At 43.8% G+C, this 16,329-nt stretch overlaps 1 protein-coding gene across 5 annotated transcripts in view; it reads left to right on the forward strand.

The window, feature by feature from the left end:
- The window catches only part of HOOK3 (hook microtubule tethering protein 3), a 1,188,278-nt gene that overhangs the window by 551,683 nt on the left and 620,266 nt on the right, over positions 1 to 16,329 (forward strand). For all 5 annotated transcript variants that reach the window (XM_029601894.1, XM_029601878.1, XM_029601884.1 and 2 more), the window contains exon 12: positions 2,787 to 2,897. In XM_029601894.1, the coding sequence (XP_029457754.1) occupies positions 2,787 to 2,897 (111 nt within the window). The remainder of the gene's footprint in view (positions 1 to 2,786; positions 2,898 to 16,329) is intronic.

Consider the following 16,329-nt stretch of genomic DNA (forward strand, 5'->3'; position numbering starts at 1 on the left):
AAGCAACTCTGCTATCTCAGGCAAGACAATTTTACTGATAGTACATCAGTCTTTCCTTAAGGAATTTAATGTATGTGTTTACCAGCTTCTCTCAATTTTTATGTGAATGAAAGAAATGCTATGTTTGATCTCTGCAGGATTCTGCAAGATTTTAGTAATTTTCATAGTACCATTGGTGTGTGTACACCGGTGAGTATAAGATAACTCATATATTTGTAATGTTCTATGCAAAAGTTTTCAGTCAGACAAAAATTAAATATCTTGCTCAAGATCACAGAAAGCAGTGAAGAGAATAAAACTAGGATCTCCAGGTTCTCTGCTTTGTGCTGCAACCAGTATATGTTAGACTGATACCTTCACCACTGCAAAGTAACAATCACAAAGGTTAATTTTCAAACAGCCTGCATAAGAAAGTTGGCAAAAACACAAACAAGTCTGACTGATTTTGAAAGTGGACTTGAGTATGTTTGCTTTGAAAATTATTCCATCAAATCTACCCCCAAACAAGTTACACTTGCTAAAACTTGTGCACAAATTTTTCTTGAAAATGTATGTGCATACTTTTTAAAATTGAAAAGTATGTGTATAAGTCCAAACCCAAGGCTGGAGAAAGCAAGACAGGACAAGGCAAGCAGCAACACTGCCCTATTGGGCAATTCGAATCAAGGGGAAGAGGGTAATTCAAGTTGGGCAACATGAGGCTTAAAAGCAGGAACAGCCTTTGGAGCTGCCCTTTACATCCTGTTTTCTGTGCATCAGACCATGCAATTCCCATCCTCTCTCCCATTCCTGTATCATCTCACCAGGGAATTACAAGAGGCTAATGTCTGGTCAAAAGGGGTCCATTTTATGCTGCTATTGTAATTTGTTTCTTGCATGCCTATCTTATTTTGTCACAGTATTTTGGGGCAAGATTACCCAGGTCTGGGAAGATTTTGTTCTGAGGCGGTGGGTTTGACCAGGATCAGATTGGTCTTGGTGTGGCAATAGACAGGTTGTCCCCTTCAGGGAAGCCTTGCTTACATGTGGAATGCTGCCCAGTGATGCAGCTGCCTCCTGGAGGCATCAGGACCTTGATTGATTGCAGTGGGTCAGGCGCTTAGTTGTGGATTGTACTCTCTCCCTCATCCTACTTTTGTCCACTTTCGACATCATGGTAACAGCTCGGGTAGTTAAGATTTTAATTTGTTAACTCAGTAAAGCTGTGGCCACAATTTCTTTCATTCACAACCCTGTATTGGTGTATATTGTGTAACTAAGTTTATAGTCAAGTTGAATGAACCTCTCTCTCTGCGACTGATTTGTTGCAGTTGATTGAGTTAGACTTTTCCTTCTTTAACTAACAAAATAAGCATTTGTCTGTTAATGGTTGAGTTCAGCGACCCATCTCTGAAACTCTCTTGCCTTTGAGCATGGTATGTTCTTTTGACACTCTTTAAAGATCATTTTAAGAGGGGTAAGATAAACATTTCTGCTTTCCTAAATAAAATCTCAGTGGCCATGTTTAAGTAGAATAGAATATATCATGCATAATGTTTGATCTGACAGCATTGGGTATGCTGGCATGCATTAAACGGAGTAGATGCAGGGGACAAAGATGACATCATTTGACTGTATAAGGCCTTCCATGGGCCACTTTTGTAATGGGGGGTTCTATTTTGGCAATATTGGGATAGCAAAAGACAGTTACAAAAAGGCCAGTTGGTTAATACTTGTGTGGTGATAGAACAGATGGTGTTTACTGTAGAAAAAATTAGAGAAAATGGGCTTTTAGTGACATTGTACAGATATAATAATGAACCCTAAGGGATCTACCTCAGGAAATCCATTTTCTCAGGCTTAGTGGAAATGAGTTATCATCTTTAAAGTATTAAGTGAGGTAATAAAATACCAACCATTTTTGTTAGTAGCAACTGTCAAAAGAAATATTAGGCAAGTTTTGAATGAAATAAGATTGTATGATGATGTAGGCTCAAGGAAACATCTAAACCATGGACATAAGCAGAATTCCATATTTAATGTTATGAATTAATATTTTCTTAGTGCTACTTACAGGCCGATTCAATAAAATTCGCGGGAGAGCTGGTGCTCCAAGGTGAGCTCCCGCTCTCCCGATGCGCGCCCAGGCACCTGTCCTGGGTGCGTGATTCTTTATTTAAATTAGGGCCCGCATTAATGAGGAGACGGTGGCTGTCAGTTTTTTCTGCTTTTCTGTTCACTTGTCTGGTGCCATCTGAAATTAATGCCTGCCTTTCTGTATTTTGGATGACTAATAGGCTCATCAACATGCATTTGCATGTGATGAGCGCTATTAGTTTTGGGGGGGGGTTGGCAGCGCATTTTCCATGCGCTATTGCCCCTTATAGTTAAGGGGTAATAATAGCGTGTCAAAATATGTGCGGTTAAACGGTAGGCTCGGCCGAGCGCACCATTCTGTATCAGCCTGAAAGTTGGCTATAGATATTCAACCTTGTCATTTGCTTGGTATTATCATGTAGGACAGTGCTTCCCAACCCAGTCCTCGAGGCATACCTAGCTAGTCAGATTTTCAGGATATCCACAGTAAATTTGCATGAGATGGATTTGCATGCACTGCTTCCATTGTGTGCAAATCTATTTCATGCATATTCATTGTGGATATCTTGAAACCTGATTGGCTAGGTGTGCTCTGAATGCTGGGTTGAAAAGCACTGATGTAGGAGGTAGCTGCTAAATATTTAAAAAAAAAAAATTTAGACTGGATGGATCCTGGTTTTATTTTAATCTAAACAAGTGTGTAATTACAGGTAGTTGAACTGCAAAACAGGCTGTCTGAGGAATCCAAGAAAGCCGACAAATTGGAATTTGAATACAAGAGACTAAAAGAAAAAGTAGACAGTCTACAAAAAGAAAAAGATGTAAGTAACTATTTTATATGTATATATCATTAGTTTTGTAAACTGGACATGTTCTTGTTTCCTGTAGCAAGGGTAATATCGAATTGCTTGTTGATCCAAACTGCTTTCAGTATAAACAAATGTCAGTTTACATAAAGCCCCTGAGTAGCATAGATAATTGGCTAATTTTGACTGGTTATTTTTAGGAAACTTTTCAGTGGAATCTAATCAGCAAACAGGGTCATTCATCAAAATGCGTTATGGCATTCCCACATGCGATATTTGTCACCGCATGGCACAAATGCAAATTTTTAGAAGGGGCAGGATTGGGGAGGGGTTTGGGTGGGATTAATTAAAATGAGGGGCAATATCGCCCCATGCGATAGCATAACGCATCTATCACATGGTTTTAACACCGGAAATAACTACACCTTTTTTCCTGGTGTTAAGCTGTGCGATATGCCCGAAACGGCCTTAACGCAATCTGTGATAAATTTTGCAAATTGCATTTCGGCCTTTTCTGGGCAGGGAGAGGAGAGGGGAGTGAAGTAGAGAGAGCGAGCGCCTCTGAGGAGGCCTTCACAAGATTCAACTATTTATATCTCTGTGGGAAAATAGTGGCCCGGGGGATTTTTCTCCATACTGGCCCATGGGTTCCCAATTACATGTACAATATAATTTACATATATATGTACACACCCCTATATTTCGGCATGCTATTTGCCAAAACTCAAAGAATAAGAACCCCACCTATGAAAAAGAATACCAGAATCTAAAATATCAATACACCTCATATCAGGAAAACAGAACAGGCCAAGCTACTACAGATTCCTACAGAGAAACCATATGCTAAAAGAAGGCTTCATCTCAGTCTTTGCATGTAGAACACAAACTCTCACCAAATACAGAATAAGCCACATAAAGTATAAACAGAAATGTGCAGACAAAAACTAAACTGTAAAACGTATCACGCCAGACTCTATACAGTGCAACAATGGAAAAACAAAATGTCACCATTCCTCATGAAACAATCAATAAGAACATAAGAACATAAGAACATAAGAAAATGCCATACTGGGTCAGACCAAGGGTCCATCAAGCCCAGCATCCTGTTTCCAACAGTGGCCAATCCAGGCCATAAGAACCTGGCAAGTACCCAAAAACTAAGTCTATTCCATGTAACCATTGCTAATGGCAGTGGCTATTCTCTAAGTGAACCTAATAGCAGGTAATGGACTTCTCCTCCAAGAACTTATCCAATCCTTTTTTAAACACAGCTATACTACCTGCACGAACCACATTCTCTGGCAACAAATTCCAGAGTTTAATTGTGCGTTGAGTAAAAAAGAACTTTCTCCGATTAGTTTTAAATGTGCCCCATGCTAACTTCATGGAGTGTCCCCTAGTCCTTCTACTATCTGAAAGAGTAAATAACCGATTCACATCTACCCGTTCTAGACCTCTCATGATTTTAAACACCTCTATCATATCCCCCCTCAGTCGTCTCTTCTCCAAGCTGAAAAGTCCTAATCTCTTTAGTCTTTCCTCATAGGGGAGTTGTTCCATTCCCCTTATCATTTTGGTAGCCCTTCTCTGTACCTTCTCCATCGCAATTATATCTTTTTTGAGATGCGGCGACCAGAATTGTACACAGTATTCAAGGTGCGGTCTCACCATGGAGCGATACAGAGGCATTATGACATTTTCCGTTTTATTCATCATTCCTTTTCTAATAATTCCCAACATTCTGTTTGCTTTTTTGACTGCCGCAGCACACTGAACCGACGATTTCAATGTGTTATCCACTATGACACCTAGATCTCTTTCTTGGGTTGTAGCACCTAATATGGAACCCAACATCGTGTAATTATAGCATGGGTTATTTTTCCCTATATGCATCACCTTGCACTTTTCCACATTAAATTTCATCTGCCATTTGGATGCCCAATTTTCCAGTCTCACAAGGTCTTCCTGCAATTTATCACAATCTGCTTGTGATTTAACTACTCTGCACAATTTTGTGTCATCTGCAAATTTGATTATCTCACTCGTCGTATTTCTTTCCAGATCATTTATAAATATATTGAACAGTAAGGGTCCCAATACAGATCCCTGAGGCACTCCACTGTCCACTCCCTTCCACTGAGAAAATTGCCCATTTAATCCTACTCTCTGTTTCCTGTCTTTTAGCCAGTTTGCAATCCACGAAAGGACATCGCCACCTATCCCATGACTTTTTACTTTTCCTAGAAGCCTCTCATGAGGAACTTTGTCAAACGCCTTCTGAAAATCCAAGTATACTATATCTACCGGTTCACCTTTATCCACATGTTTATTAACTCCTTCAAAAAAGTGAAGCAGATTTGTGAGGCAAGACTTGCCCTGGGTAAAGCCATGCTGACTTTGTTCCATTAAACCATGTCTTTCTATATGTTCTGTGATTTTGATGTTTAGAACACTTTCCACTATTTTTCCTGGCACTGAAGTCAGGCTAACCGGTCTGTAGTTTCCCGGATCGCCCCTGGAGCCCTTTTTAAATATTGGGGTTACATTTGCTATCCTCCAGTCTTCAGGTACAATGGATGATTTTAATGATAAGTTACAAATTTTTACTAATAGGTCTGAAATTTCATTTTTTAGTTCCTTCAGAACTCTGGGGTGTATACCATCCGGTCCAGGTGATTTACTACTCTTCAGTTTGTCAATCAGGCCTACCACATCTTCTAGGTTCACCGTGATTTGATTCAGTCCATCTGAATCATTACCCATGAAAACCTTCTCCATTACGGGTACCTCCCCAACATCCTCTTCAGTAAACACCGAAGCAAAGAAATCATTTAATCTTTCCGCGATGGCCTTATCTTCTCTAAGTGCCCCTTTAACCCCTCGATCATCTAAAGGTCCAACTGACTCCCTCACAGGCTTTCTGCTTCGGATATATTTAAAAAAGTTTTTACTGTGAGTTTTTGCCTCTACAGCCAACTTCTTTTCAAATTCTCTCTTAGCCTGTCTTATCAATGTCTTACATTTAACTTGCCAATGTTTATGCTTTATCCTATTTTCTTCTGTTGGATCCTTCTTCCAATTTTTGAATGAAGATCTTTTGGCTAAAATAGCTTCTTTCACCTCCCCTTTTAACCATGCCGGTAATCGTTTTGCCTTCTTTCCACCTTTCTTAATGTGTGGAATACATCTGGACTGTGCTTCTAGAATGGTATTTTTTAACAATGACCACGCCTCTTGGACATTTTTTACTTTTGTAGCTGCTCCTTTCAGTTTTTTTCTAACAATTTTTCTCATTTTATCAAAGTTTCCCTTTTGAAAGTTTAGCACGAGAGCTTTGGATTTGCACACTGTTCCTTTTCCAGTCATTAAATCAAATCTGATCATATTATGATCACTATTGCCAAGCGGCCCCACCACCGTTACCTCTCTCACCAAGTCCTGTGCTCCACTGAGAATTAGATCTAAAATTGCTCCCTCTCTCGTCGGTTCCTGAACCATTTGCTCCATAAAGCTATCATTTATTCCATCCAGGAACGTTATCTCTCTAGCGTGACCCGATGATACATTTACCCAGTCTATATTGGGGTAATTGAAGTCTCCCATTATTACTGCACTACCAATTTGGTTGGCTTCCCTAATTTCTCTTAGCATTTCACTGTCCATCTCACCATCTTGACCAGGTGGACGGTAGTATACCCCTATCACTGTAGTCTTCCCTGATACACAAGGGATTTCTACCCATAAAGATTCAATTTTGTATTTAGTCTCATGCAGGATGTTTATCCTGTTGGACTCTATGCCATCCCGGACATAAAGCGCCACACCTCCTCCCGACTGCTCCTCTCTGTCATTGCGATATAATTTGTACCCCGGTATAGCACTGTCCCATTGGTTATCCTCTTTCCACCATGTCTCTGAGATGCCAATTAAGTCTATGTCATCATTTACTGCTATACATTCTAATTCTCCCATCTTACTTCTTAGACTTCTGGCATTAGCATACAAACATTTCAAAGTTTGTTTTTTGATTGTATTTTTATTCTGCTTTTTAATTGATAGGGATAAGTTAGAATTTTTTAGCTCAGGTGAATTTTTAGTTACAGGCATTTGGACTACTTTTCTAATTATTGGAACCTCACTGTCGGGATGCCCTAATTCTAGTGCATCATTAGTATCCTTTAAAGATACATCTCTCCGAACCATGCGCTGCTGAGCGACTGTCGGCTTTCCCCTTTGTTCTAGTTTAAAAGCTGCTCTATCTCCTTTTTAAGGGTTAGCGCCAGCAGTCTGGTTCCATCCTGGTTAAGGTGGAGCCCATCCCTTCGGAAGAGACTCCCCCTTCCCCAAAAGGTTCCCCAGTTCCTAACAAAACTGAATCCCTCTTCCTTGCACCATCGTCTCATCCACGCATTGAGACTCCGGAGCTCTGCCTGCCTCTGGTGACCTGCGCGTGGAACAGGGAGCATTTCAGAGAATGCTACCCTGGAGGTTCTGGATTTAATCTTTCTACCTAAGAGCCTAAATTTGGCTTCCAGAACCTCCCTCCCACATTTTCCTATGTCGTTGGTGCCCACGTGTACCACGACAGCCGGCTCCTCCCCAGCACTGTCTAAAATCCTATCTAGGTGACGCGTGAGGTCCGCCACCTTCGCACCAGGTAGGCATGTTACCAGGCGATCCTCACGCCCACCAGCCACCCAGCTATCTACATTCCTAATAATCGAATCACCAACTATGACGGCCGACCTAACCCTTCCCTCCTGGGCAGTAGGCCTTGGGGAGATATCCTCAGTGCGAAAGGACAATGCATCACCTAGAGAGCAGGTCCTTGCTACAGGATCCTTTCCTGCTACATCTGGTTGGTGCTCTCCCATTATGAGACCTTCTTCCTCCAAGGCAGCACCAGGGCTGCCAGTCTGAAGTTGGGACTGGACTACTATGTCCCTGAAGGTCTCATCTATATACCTCTCTGTCTCCCTCAGCTCCTCCAGGTCTGCCACTCTAGCCTCCAGAGATCGGACTCGTTCTCTGAGAGCCAGGAGCTCTTTGCATCGCGTGCACATGTACAACTTCTCACCGGTGGGTAAAAAATCATACATGTGACACTCGATGCAAAAGACTGGGAAGCCCCCCTCTTGCTGCTGGACTGCTGCCTTCATCTCAATTTTGATCAGTTCCTAGTTAAGTTTTAGGTTGCTATGGGATTAGGAATGTGTCTAAGTTCCTTTAAATGTATTAGTGAATTCACTATATGTCTGGTAGTGGCCTACTGGGGTCTGATCGAATTCTCAATAAAGTTTTTGTTGATGGGGTTTTTTTTTTTTTTTTTTTTTTTTTGGGGTTTTTTTTTGTGCAAGTGGCACCTGCCTATAAATTAAGGGATGAGCTTGGGGTGGGTGGGCGAGGGGTGGGAGGGTTGGGAATTACAAACAGTCTAACTTTAGTTAGTCAGCCTGAGTGACTCACAGCTCCCTTGATTAACAAATGTTGTTCCCTATTCAAACCTAATCACACTACCTCAACACCTTTCCAAGGTGAGTAACTGAGCTGAAATATTCAACTTTTTTACTTTGGTATATACTGCTCCTAGCTTATTTCTAGCTTCTGGCTACTTTTTTGTTGGGTTTTTTTTTTTTTTTTTTGTGGATTTTTTTGTTTTTCAATACAATGCACTCAGTTATTTATTAAATAAAACACTTAGCTCTTTAAAAGTCTGGAGGACACTTTAATAGTCAGGCAGACTTTTTAAAAAATAAACACACTACCTACTGCTACCTTATTGACTGACTATTTAAAAATGCAAACAGTCTAACTTGTTTTATTTACTGACTGACTATTAAAGGCACAAACACACAAACACACTAAATAATATTCCCAAATAGTTAACTTTGCCCCAATACTTTTAAAAAAGTCAATGTCAATGTCCCAAGCAAAAACTTACTGATTCCTTTCAGCCACCAGCAAGGTGATCCTCTCCTCTCAGTGTTTCCACTGGAATGTGGGTTACTGAGCTCTTTCCTTCTAATTTATAATGTGCTTCTAAAGTAAATTAGTGCAAAATAATCCCTTAGGAGATGTACACGTCAGTTAGATTTCCTGAGTGACCTTTCAGTTAGATTTCCTGCGTGACCTTTCAGTTAGATTTCCTGAGTGACTCACTGCTGTGCTGATTAACAAAGAATAGCACCTAATCACAAATACACAATAGTACCTATTAACAAAACACACAATCTTCACACTTAGTTAGTCAGCCTGAGTGACTCACAGCTCCCTTGATTAACAAATGTTGTTCCCTATTCAAACCTAATCACACTACCTCAACACCTTTCCAAGGTGAGTAACTGAGCTGAAATATTCAACTTTTTTACTTTGGTATATACTGCTCCTAGCTTATTTCTAGCTTCTGGCTACTTTTTTGTTGGGTTTTTTTTTTTTTTTTTTGTGGATTTTTTTGTTTTTCAATACAATGCACTCAGTTATTTATTAAATAAAACACTTAGCTCTTTAAAAGTCTGGAGGACACTTTAATAGTCAGGCAGACTTTTTAAAAAATAAACACACTACCTACTGCTACCTTATTGACTGACTATTTAAAAATGCAAACAGTCTAACTTGTTTTATTTACTGACTGACTATTAAAGGCACAAACACACAAACACACTAAATAATATTCCCAAATAGTTAACTTTGCCCCAATACTTTTAAAAAAGTCAATGTCAATGTCCCAAGCAAAAACTTACTGATTCCTTTCAGCCACCAGCAAGGTGATCCTCTCCTCTCAGTGTTTCCACTGGAATGTGGGTTACTGAGCTCTTTCCTTCTAATTTATAATGTGCTTCTAAAGTAAATTAGTGCAAAATAATCCCTTAGGAGATGTACACGTCAGTTAGATTTCCTGAGTGACCTTTCAGTTAGATTTCCTGCGTGACCTTTCAGTTAGATTTCCTGAGTGACTCACTGCTGTGCTGATTAACAAAGAATAGCACCTAATCACAAATACACAATAGTACCTATTAACAAAACACACAATCTTCACACTTAGTTAGTCAGCCTGAGTGACTCACAGCTCCCTTGATTAACAAATGTTGTTCCCTATTCAAACCTAATCACACTACCTCAACACCTTTCCAAGGTGAGTAACTGAGCTGAAATATTCAACTTTTTTACTTTGGTATATACTGCTCCTAGCTTATTTCTAGCTTCTGGCAAAATATATAAATCATGAATCATAATTATAAAATCATACTAATAAAATAATTACAAAACAGCTGATGAATAGAATATCCAATAATTAAAGACTCAAGCAAATTTTGAAACCTTTACCAAACACCAATAAAATATTTCAAACAGCAGACACATCACATACTACCCAATAATTAAAATGGTAGTCAATCAAGAAAAATGAACTTAAAAAGCCACCTTTTCCTAGCGTGTAGCCAGATGGACTCAGAACAAGTGGGTATAGTGTGCTCGTGCTAGCAGTTGGAGACGGATCTGACGTCAGCACGGGTACATATACCCCCACAGGAAGTGAAGCAACTCAGTAATTTCCGTCTCCAAAGCAGTTTGGAGCTCCTGCACGCTCGCTGAGCGTGTTTTCCAAATGTACTTTCTACTTTGACCTACTAAATTACTACAAAGATACAGACAACGAGCCCCGCACTGCTGCGGTGATACCCTCAGGTCCCTCCCCCAGTTGAGTTTCCTGAGGTGATTTCCGCGATCCCTCGGAGGTTTAGGCCTCAGTCCGGTGGCCGAATTGCGGCAGGGATCTAGCCTCCGAGCGAGAAGGGCTCGGGCCTGGCTGAGAGGCGCCTCGGTCCCGGCGTGGACTTCGCCCCGAGCGTGACGAGTTCGGCGGCTTAGAGGCAGCGGGTGCATTTCCTTGAGCGCGGCGGTGAAGGTATTTCCCCTCTCCCCCCGCAGCCGGAGACCGCCCGGGTTACAGCCGGGAAGCGCCGAAGATCAGGTAAGGCGTACATCTCTTACTTTTGGTCTCCGAGGTACGAGGATTGGCGGCGTTGCTGGTGGACGACACACCATGGAGGTCGCCATTTTGCTAGCCTTGTTAAGGTATTAAGCGCCCAGGATAGGCGCCTGTGGAGAAGCGCACAGCGCAGCACATACATTACTAAGCGTATGTTTTTGTGCGCATATTGCATAGTGCTGTACGCATAATTTGAGCGCATACTGTATGTTCTTGAGCGCATATAGCTGAACGGATATTCTTAAGCACATGCTGTATATTATTGAGCGTGTAGTGCTGAACGCATATTCTTGAGCGCATATTGTATATTTGAGCGCATATTGGATATTATTCACCGCATAATGCTGAACGCATAAGCTTGAGCGCATATTTTCTCACAGGACAAGCAGGATGGTTGTCCTCACAAATGGGTGACATTGAGGATGGAGCCCAACCACGGAAAACTTCTGTCAAAGTTTCAGGAACTTTGACTGGCCCCTACAGGGCATGCCCAGCACGGCACTAACCCTGCAGCCAGCAGGGGTCTCCCTTCAGTCTTCTTTTTTCCGCGTAGCAGTTGCCACGCGGTTAAGGAGCTCTTACCACATTCCTGACAGGAATCTCTTCAACTTTATTCTTGAAGAAAAAATTGCCCCTCAGGGGTCTCCCTTCTTCAATTTTTACTCTGCGGTACTTCGGTAAGTTTTTTGCCGTCGTTTTTGTCGACTACCGTCGAATTTGTCCCTCGAGGCCTGTTGGCAGTTGACCGTCCCGCGGCTAAATTTTTGGCCTATGGCCATGGCGTCGGGGTTCCGTCGGTGCCCGGACTGCACACGTACTTTGTCCATCACAGACCCACATAGAGTCTGTGTTTTGTGTTTAGGGAGTGAGCATGATGTCCTGACTTGCACCAAATGTGCCTTAATGACACCAAAAGGTCGCAAAGCTAGAATGGAGAAGATGGGACTCCTTTTCCATTCTCACACTCCGACGCCATCGATTGCATCAACGTCATCGGAACCGGCACCGTCTAAGTCCCATCGTCCTCGACAGCCTCCCGGTGACCGTCCGCCATCGACATCTTCACGGCCATCGACGCCTGTCCCTTCCCCCAAAGATCGAGGGGATCGGAAAGACAAACATCGCCATCGACGTCATAAGTCTCGGACCGTCGAGGAATCGAAGTCATCGACCTCCGTGCTGTCCGAGCTTCCGTCGAAGAAGTCTCGACCAGAAGTGGCACCGTCCACTCCTGTCTCGCAGACACCGAGGCAACCCTCACCCCTCCGGGGTTTGGGAGCCGCGATTCCACCGGTGACGGTGGTCCCTCCGGCTCAGCCTCCCTCTCCCGTAGAGCCGGGTCTTGTTACCCCAGGTCTCCGGGTAGAACTGGACCGGCTGGTCCAGGAGGCCATCGATAAGGCGATGCTACGGTTCCAGACTCCTTCGGCACCGACCCCGGCACCGAGAGTGGAACCGGTCACCGATCCGATTCCAGCAGCACTGGCACCGCTGCTTGCTCGGATGGAAGTGCTTATGAATGCCCTTCCACCGGCAACACCCGGGTCACCGACCGGCAACACCCGGGTCACTGACAGCCTTCTCATCAGGTGGAGAAACACCGTACCGAATTCCCCCTTCGGGGGTAGTTCCATCGGTGCCTTGTCGTCCCTCGCCACCGATACATTCCTTGGGGGCGATACGCATATCAGCTCCACCGAGATTTTCGATGACAGCACCGATTCCTTCGATGCCGGCACCGGCACCGATGCCGGCACAGATTCCATCGAGGAAATTCTCGATGCCCCCGGTAATTCCTTCGAATCTCTCGGAGCCTCAACCGGGGCCTTCAGGTATACAGCCCCCTCATGGTCCTACAGGTCAGCAGCCTGATCCTTTTGACACCTGGGGTGATGATACCTCTACTGACACCGATGATTTGCCTTCACCACCCTCTCCTGCGGAGAGTAGAAAGCTTTCTCCCCCTGAGGACCTCTCTTTCATAAATTTTGTGAAGGACATGTCGGAGTTGGTCCCTTTTCAGCTTCAATCAGAACAAGATGACAGGCACCAGATGATGGAGTTGCTTCAATTCTTGGATGCCCCTAAAGTCATCACCTCTATTCCAATTCATCAGGTTTTTCTGGACCTTCTAAAAAAGAATTGGGAATCTCCTGGTTCTGTTGCTCCAGTGAACAAAAAAGCTGACTCTACTTATCTTGTACAGTCAGCACCTGGCTTTCAGAAACCACAATTAGATCATCACTCTGTTGTGGTAGAATCAGCTCAAAAGAAAGCTAAAAGATTAAAGCCACATTCTTCCATACCTCCTACTAAGGAAAATAAATTCCTAGATAGTAAAGGTAGGAAAGTATACCAAGGAGCTATGCTAATTTCCAGAATAGCTTCTTATCAATTGTATATGACCCAATACAATAGGGTCATCCTGAAACAGATGCAGGAGTATTCAGATGCCTTACCAGAGCAGTTCCAGCCACAGCTTCAGTCCCTACTAAATAAAGGGTTTGAAGCTGGGAAGCATGAAATAAGAACAGCTTATGACATCTTTGATGCTTCCACTAGATTTTCTGCTACGGCCATCTCTGCCAGATGCTGGGCTTGGCTTAAGTCGTCTGACCTTCGCCCGGAAGTTCAGGACAGGCTCTCTGATTTGCCCTGCCTAGGGGATAATTTATTTGGTGAGCAAATTCAGCAAATTGTTGCAGAACTGAAGGATCATCATGAGACATTAAAACAGCTCTCATCTATTCCTTCTGACTTGCCTTCTAAACAACCATTTAAGAAGGACTCAAAAAAGTAATTCTTCCGTCCACGGAAGTATTATCCCCACTAGCCAAGTCTAGGCCTGCGAGGCCTTACCATAAAACTCAGCCTCGTCAGTCTCGAAAACAAAAACCCGCAGCAGCTCCACAACCCGGCCCTGCATCGGGTTTTTGACTTTCAATTAGAGAGCAGATGCCAAATCCCTCTTCCAACTATACCAGTAGGAGGTCAGTTAAGCCACTTTCTAGAAAAATGGCAGCATATCACCACAGATCAATGGGTGATAGCGATAATTGCACAGGGTTACCACCTCAACTTCCTGACTCTCCCTTCGGACTCCCCACCCCTGCAGGCGTGGAGATTCACCGATCACTCTATTATTCTAGAGCAGGAGGTTTCCCTTCTCCTCCAGTCAAACGCTATAGAACCCGTTCATCCCTCACAACAAGGGAACTGAAATCGGATCCAATTCTGGTTCCGATTCACATTCTGATCCCAAAAAAGTCAGGAGGACTTCGACCAATCCTGGACTTACGAGCCCTCAACAAGTACCTTCACAGAGAGAAGTTCAAGATGGTAACCCTGGGCTCGCTTCTCCCTCTGCTGCAAAGAGGGGATTGGCTATGCTCTCTAGACCTAAAAGATGCCTATACTCACATTGCGATAGCTCAGTCTCATCGCAAATACCTCCGTTTTTTAGTAGGCCGAAATCACTACCAATACCGAGTGCTCCCTTTCGGCCTGGCATCCGCACCACGAGTTTTCACCAAATGCCTTGTGGTGTTTGCAGCTTTTCTCAGGAAGGAAGGTGTCCACGTCTACCCCTACCTGGACGATTGGTTAATCAGGGCCCTAACCCAGCAAATTGCTCGGTCCTCCCTGACCCTAACAATTCAAACTCTGCTTTCTCTAGGGTTTCTTGTCAATTACGAGAAATCCTACTTAGTCCCATCTCAGACCTTATCCTTCATTGGGGCAGACTTGGACACCTTACAGGCAAAAGCCTTCCTTCCTCATCCACGAGTTCAAACCCTTGTGTCCCTAGCTCGCCAGCTGCAGTCTCAACCTACAGCTACAGCTTGCCACTTCCTCATTCTACTGGGACACATGGCCTCCTCAGTTTGTGTGACTCCCATGGTCCGTCTGGCCGTGAGAGTCACACAATGGACTCTGAGATTGCAATGGACCCAAGCTGTTCAGCCTCTGTCCTCCAATGTGCGCATCACCGATGCACTCCGTCTGTCTCTTGCCTGGTGGACAAATCAATTCAACCTCCTACAGGGCTTGCCTTTTCTTCCACCAGACCCTCAGATAATCCTCACCACAGACGCTTCCAACATCGGTTGGGGAGCCCATGTAAACAATTTACAAACTCAAGGATTCTGGTCACTAGAGGAAGCCAAACACCAGATAAATTTCCTGGAGCTGCGAGCAATTCGCTATGCTCTCAGGACTTTTCAGGATTGCCTATCGAACCACGCAATCTTAATTCAGACGGACAACCAGGTGGCCATGTGGTACATAAGCAAGCAGGGAGGCACAGGCTCCTTCCTTCTGTGTCAGGAAGCTGCCCAGATTTGGGCAGAAGCCCTCTCCCACTCCATGTACCTCAGGGCCACCTACCTGCCGGGAGTAGACAATGTATTGGCAGACCAGCTGAGCCGTGTCTTCCAACCACACGAGTGGTCACTCGACCCCTTGGTAACGACCTCTCTGTTTCACAAATGGGGTTATCCCCACATAGACCTCTTTGCGTGTCCCCTCAGAACCACAAAGTAGACAATTACTGCTCTCTCATTCGGAGCCAGCACTCTCGGCCGAGGGATGCATTCTCCCTCACGTGGACAACCGGTCTGCTCTATGCATTCCCTCCACTTCCTCTTCTGTCGAAGACTCTCGTGAAGCTGTGTCAGGACAGGGGAACTATGATCCTGATAGCACCGCACTGGCCACGCCAAGTGTGGTTTCCCATACTCCAGGATCTCTCCATCCGCAGGCACATTCCTCTGGGAAAGGACCCTCATCTGATCACTCAAAATGACGGATGCCTCCTCCATCCCAACCTCCAAGCCTTGTCCCTGACGGCATGGATGTTGAAAGGTTAGTCCTTCAGCCATTTAACCTTTCAGATTCAGTTTCTCGTGTCCTGATCGCTTCACGAAAGCCTTCCACAAGAAAATCTTATTCCTACAAATGGAAAAGGTATACATCATGGTGCACTTCTCAGTCCCTTGATCCCCTTTCCTGTCCAATCTCTAAATTCTTGGACTATCTCTGGCATCTATCAGAATCAGGTCTAAAGACCTCTTCCATTAGAATGAATGTCAGTGCGGTAGCCGCCTTCCACAAAGGTATCGGGAGTGTTCCTATTTCAGTGCAACCCCTTGTTACACGTTTTCTTAAAGGATTGCTCCATTTGAAGCCACCTTTACGTCCTCCGGCCCCATCTTGGGACCTTAACCTGGTTCTTGGTCGCCTTATGAAACCACCTTTCGAACCTCTTTATTCCTGTGACTTAAAATATCTCACATGGAAAGTATTATTCCTTTTGGCTATCACTTCAGCTCGCAGGGTTAGTGAATTACAGGCCCTAGTTACCTATCCGCCTTACACTAAACTTCTGCAGGACCGGGCGGTACTCCGCACTCACCCTAAATTTTTACCTAAGGTAGTTTTGGAGTTTCATATTAATCAATC

This window comes from Rhinatrema bivittatum, chromosome 1 (genome assembly GCF_901001135.1).
Source record: "Rhinatrema bivittatum chromosome 1, aRhiBiv1.1, whole genome shotgun sequence".
NCBI classification, from domain to species: Eukaryota; Metazoa; Chordata; class Amphibia; order Gymnophiona; family Rhinatrematidae; genus Rhinatrema; species Rhinatrema bivittatum.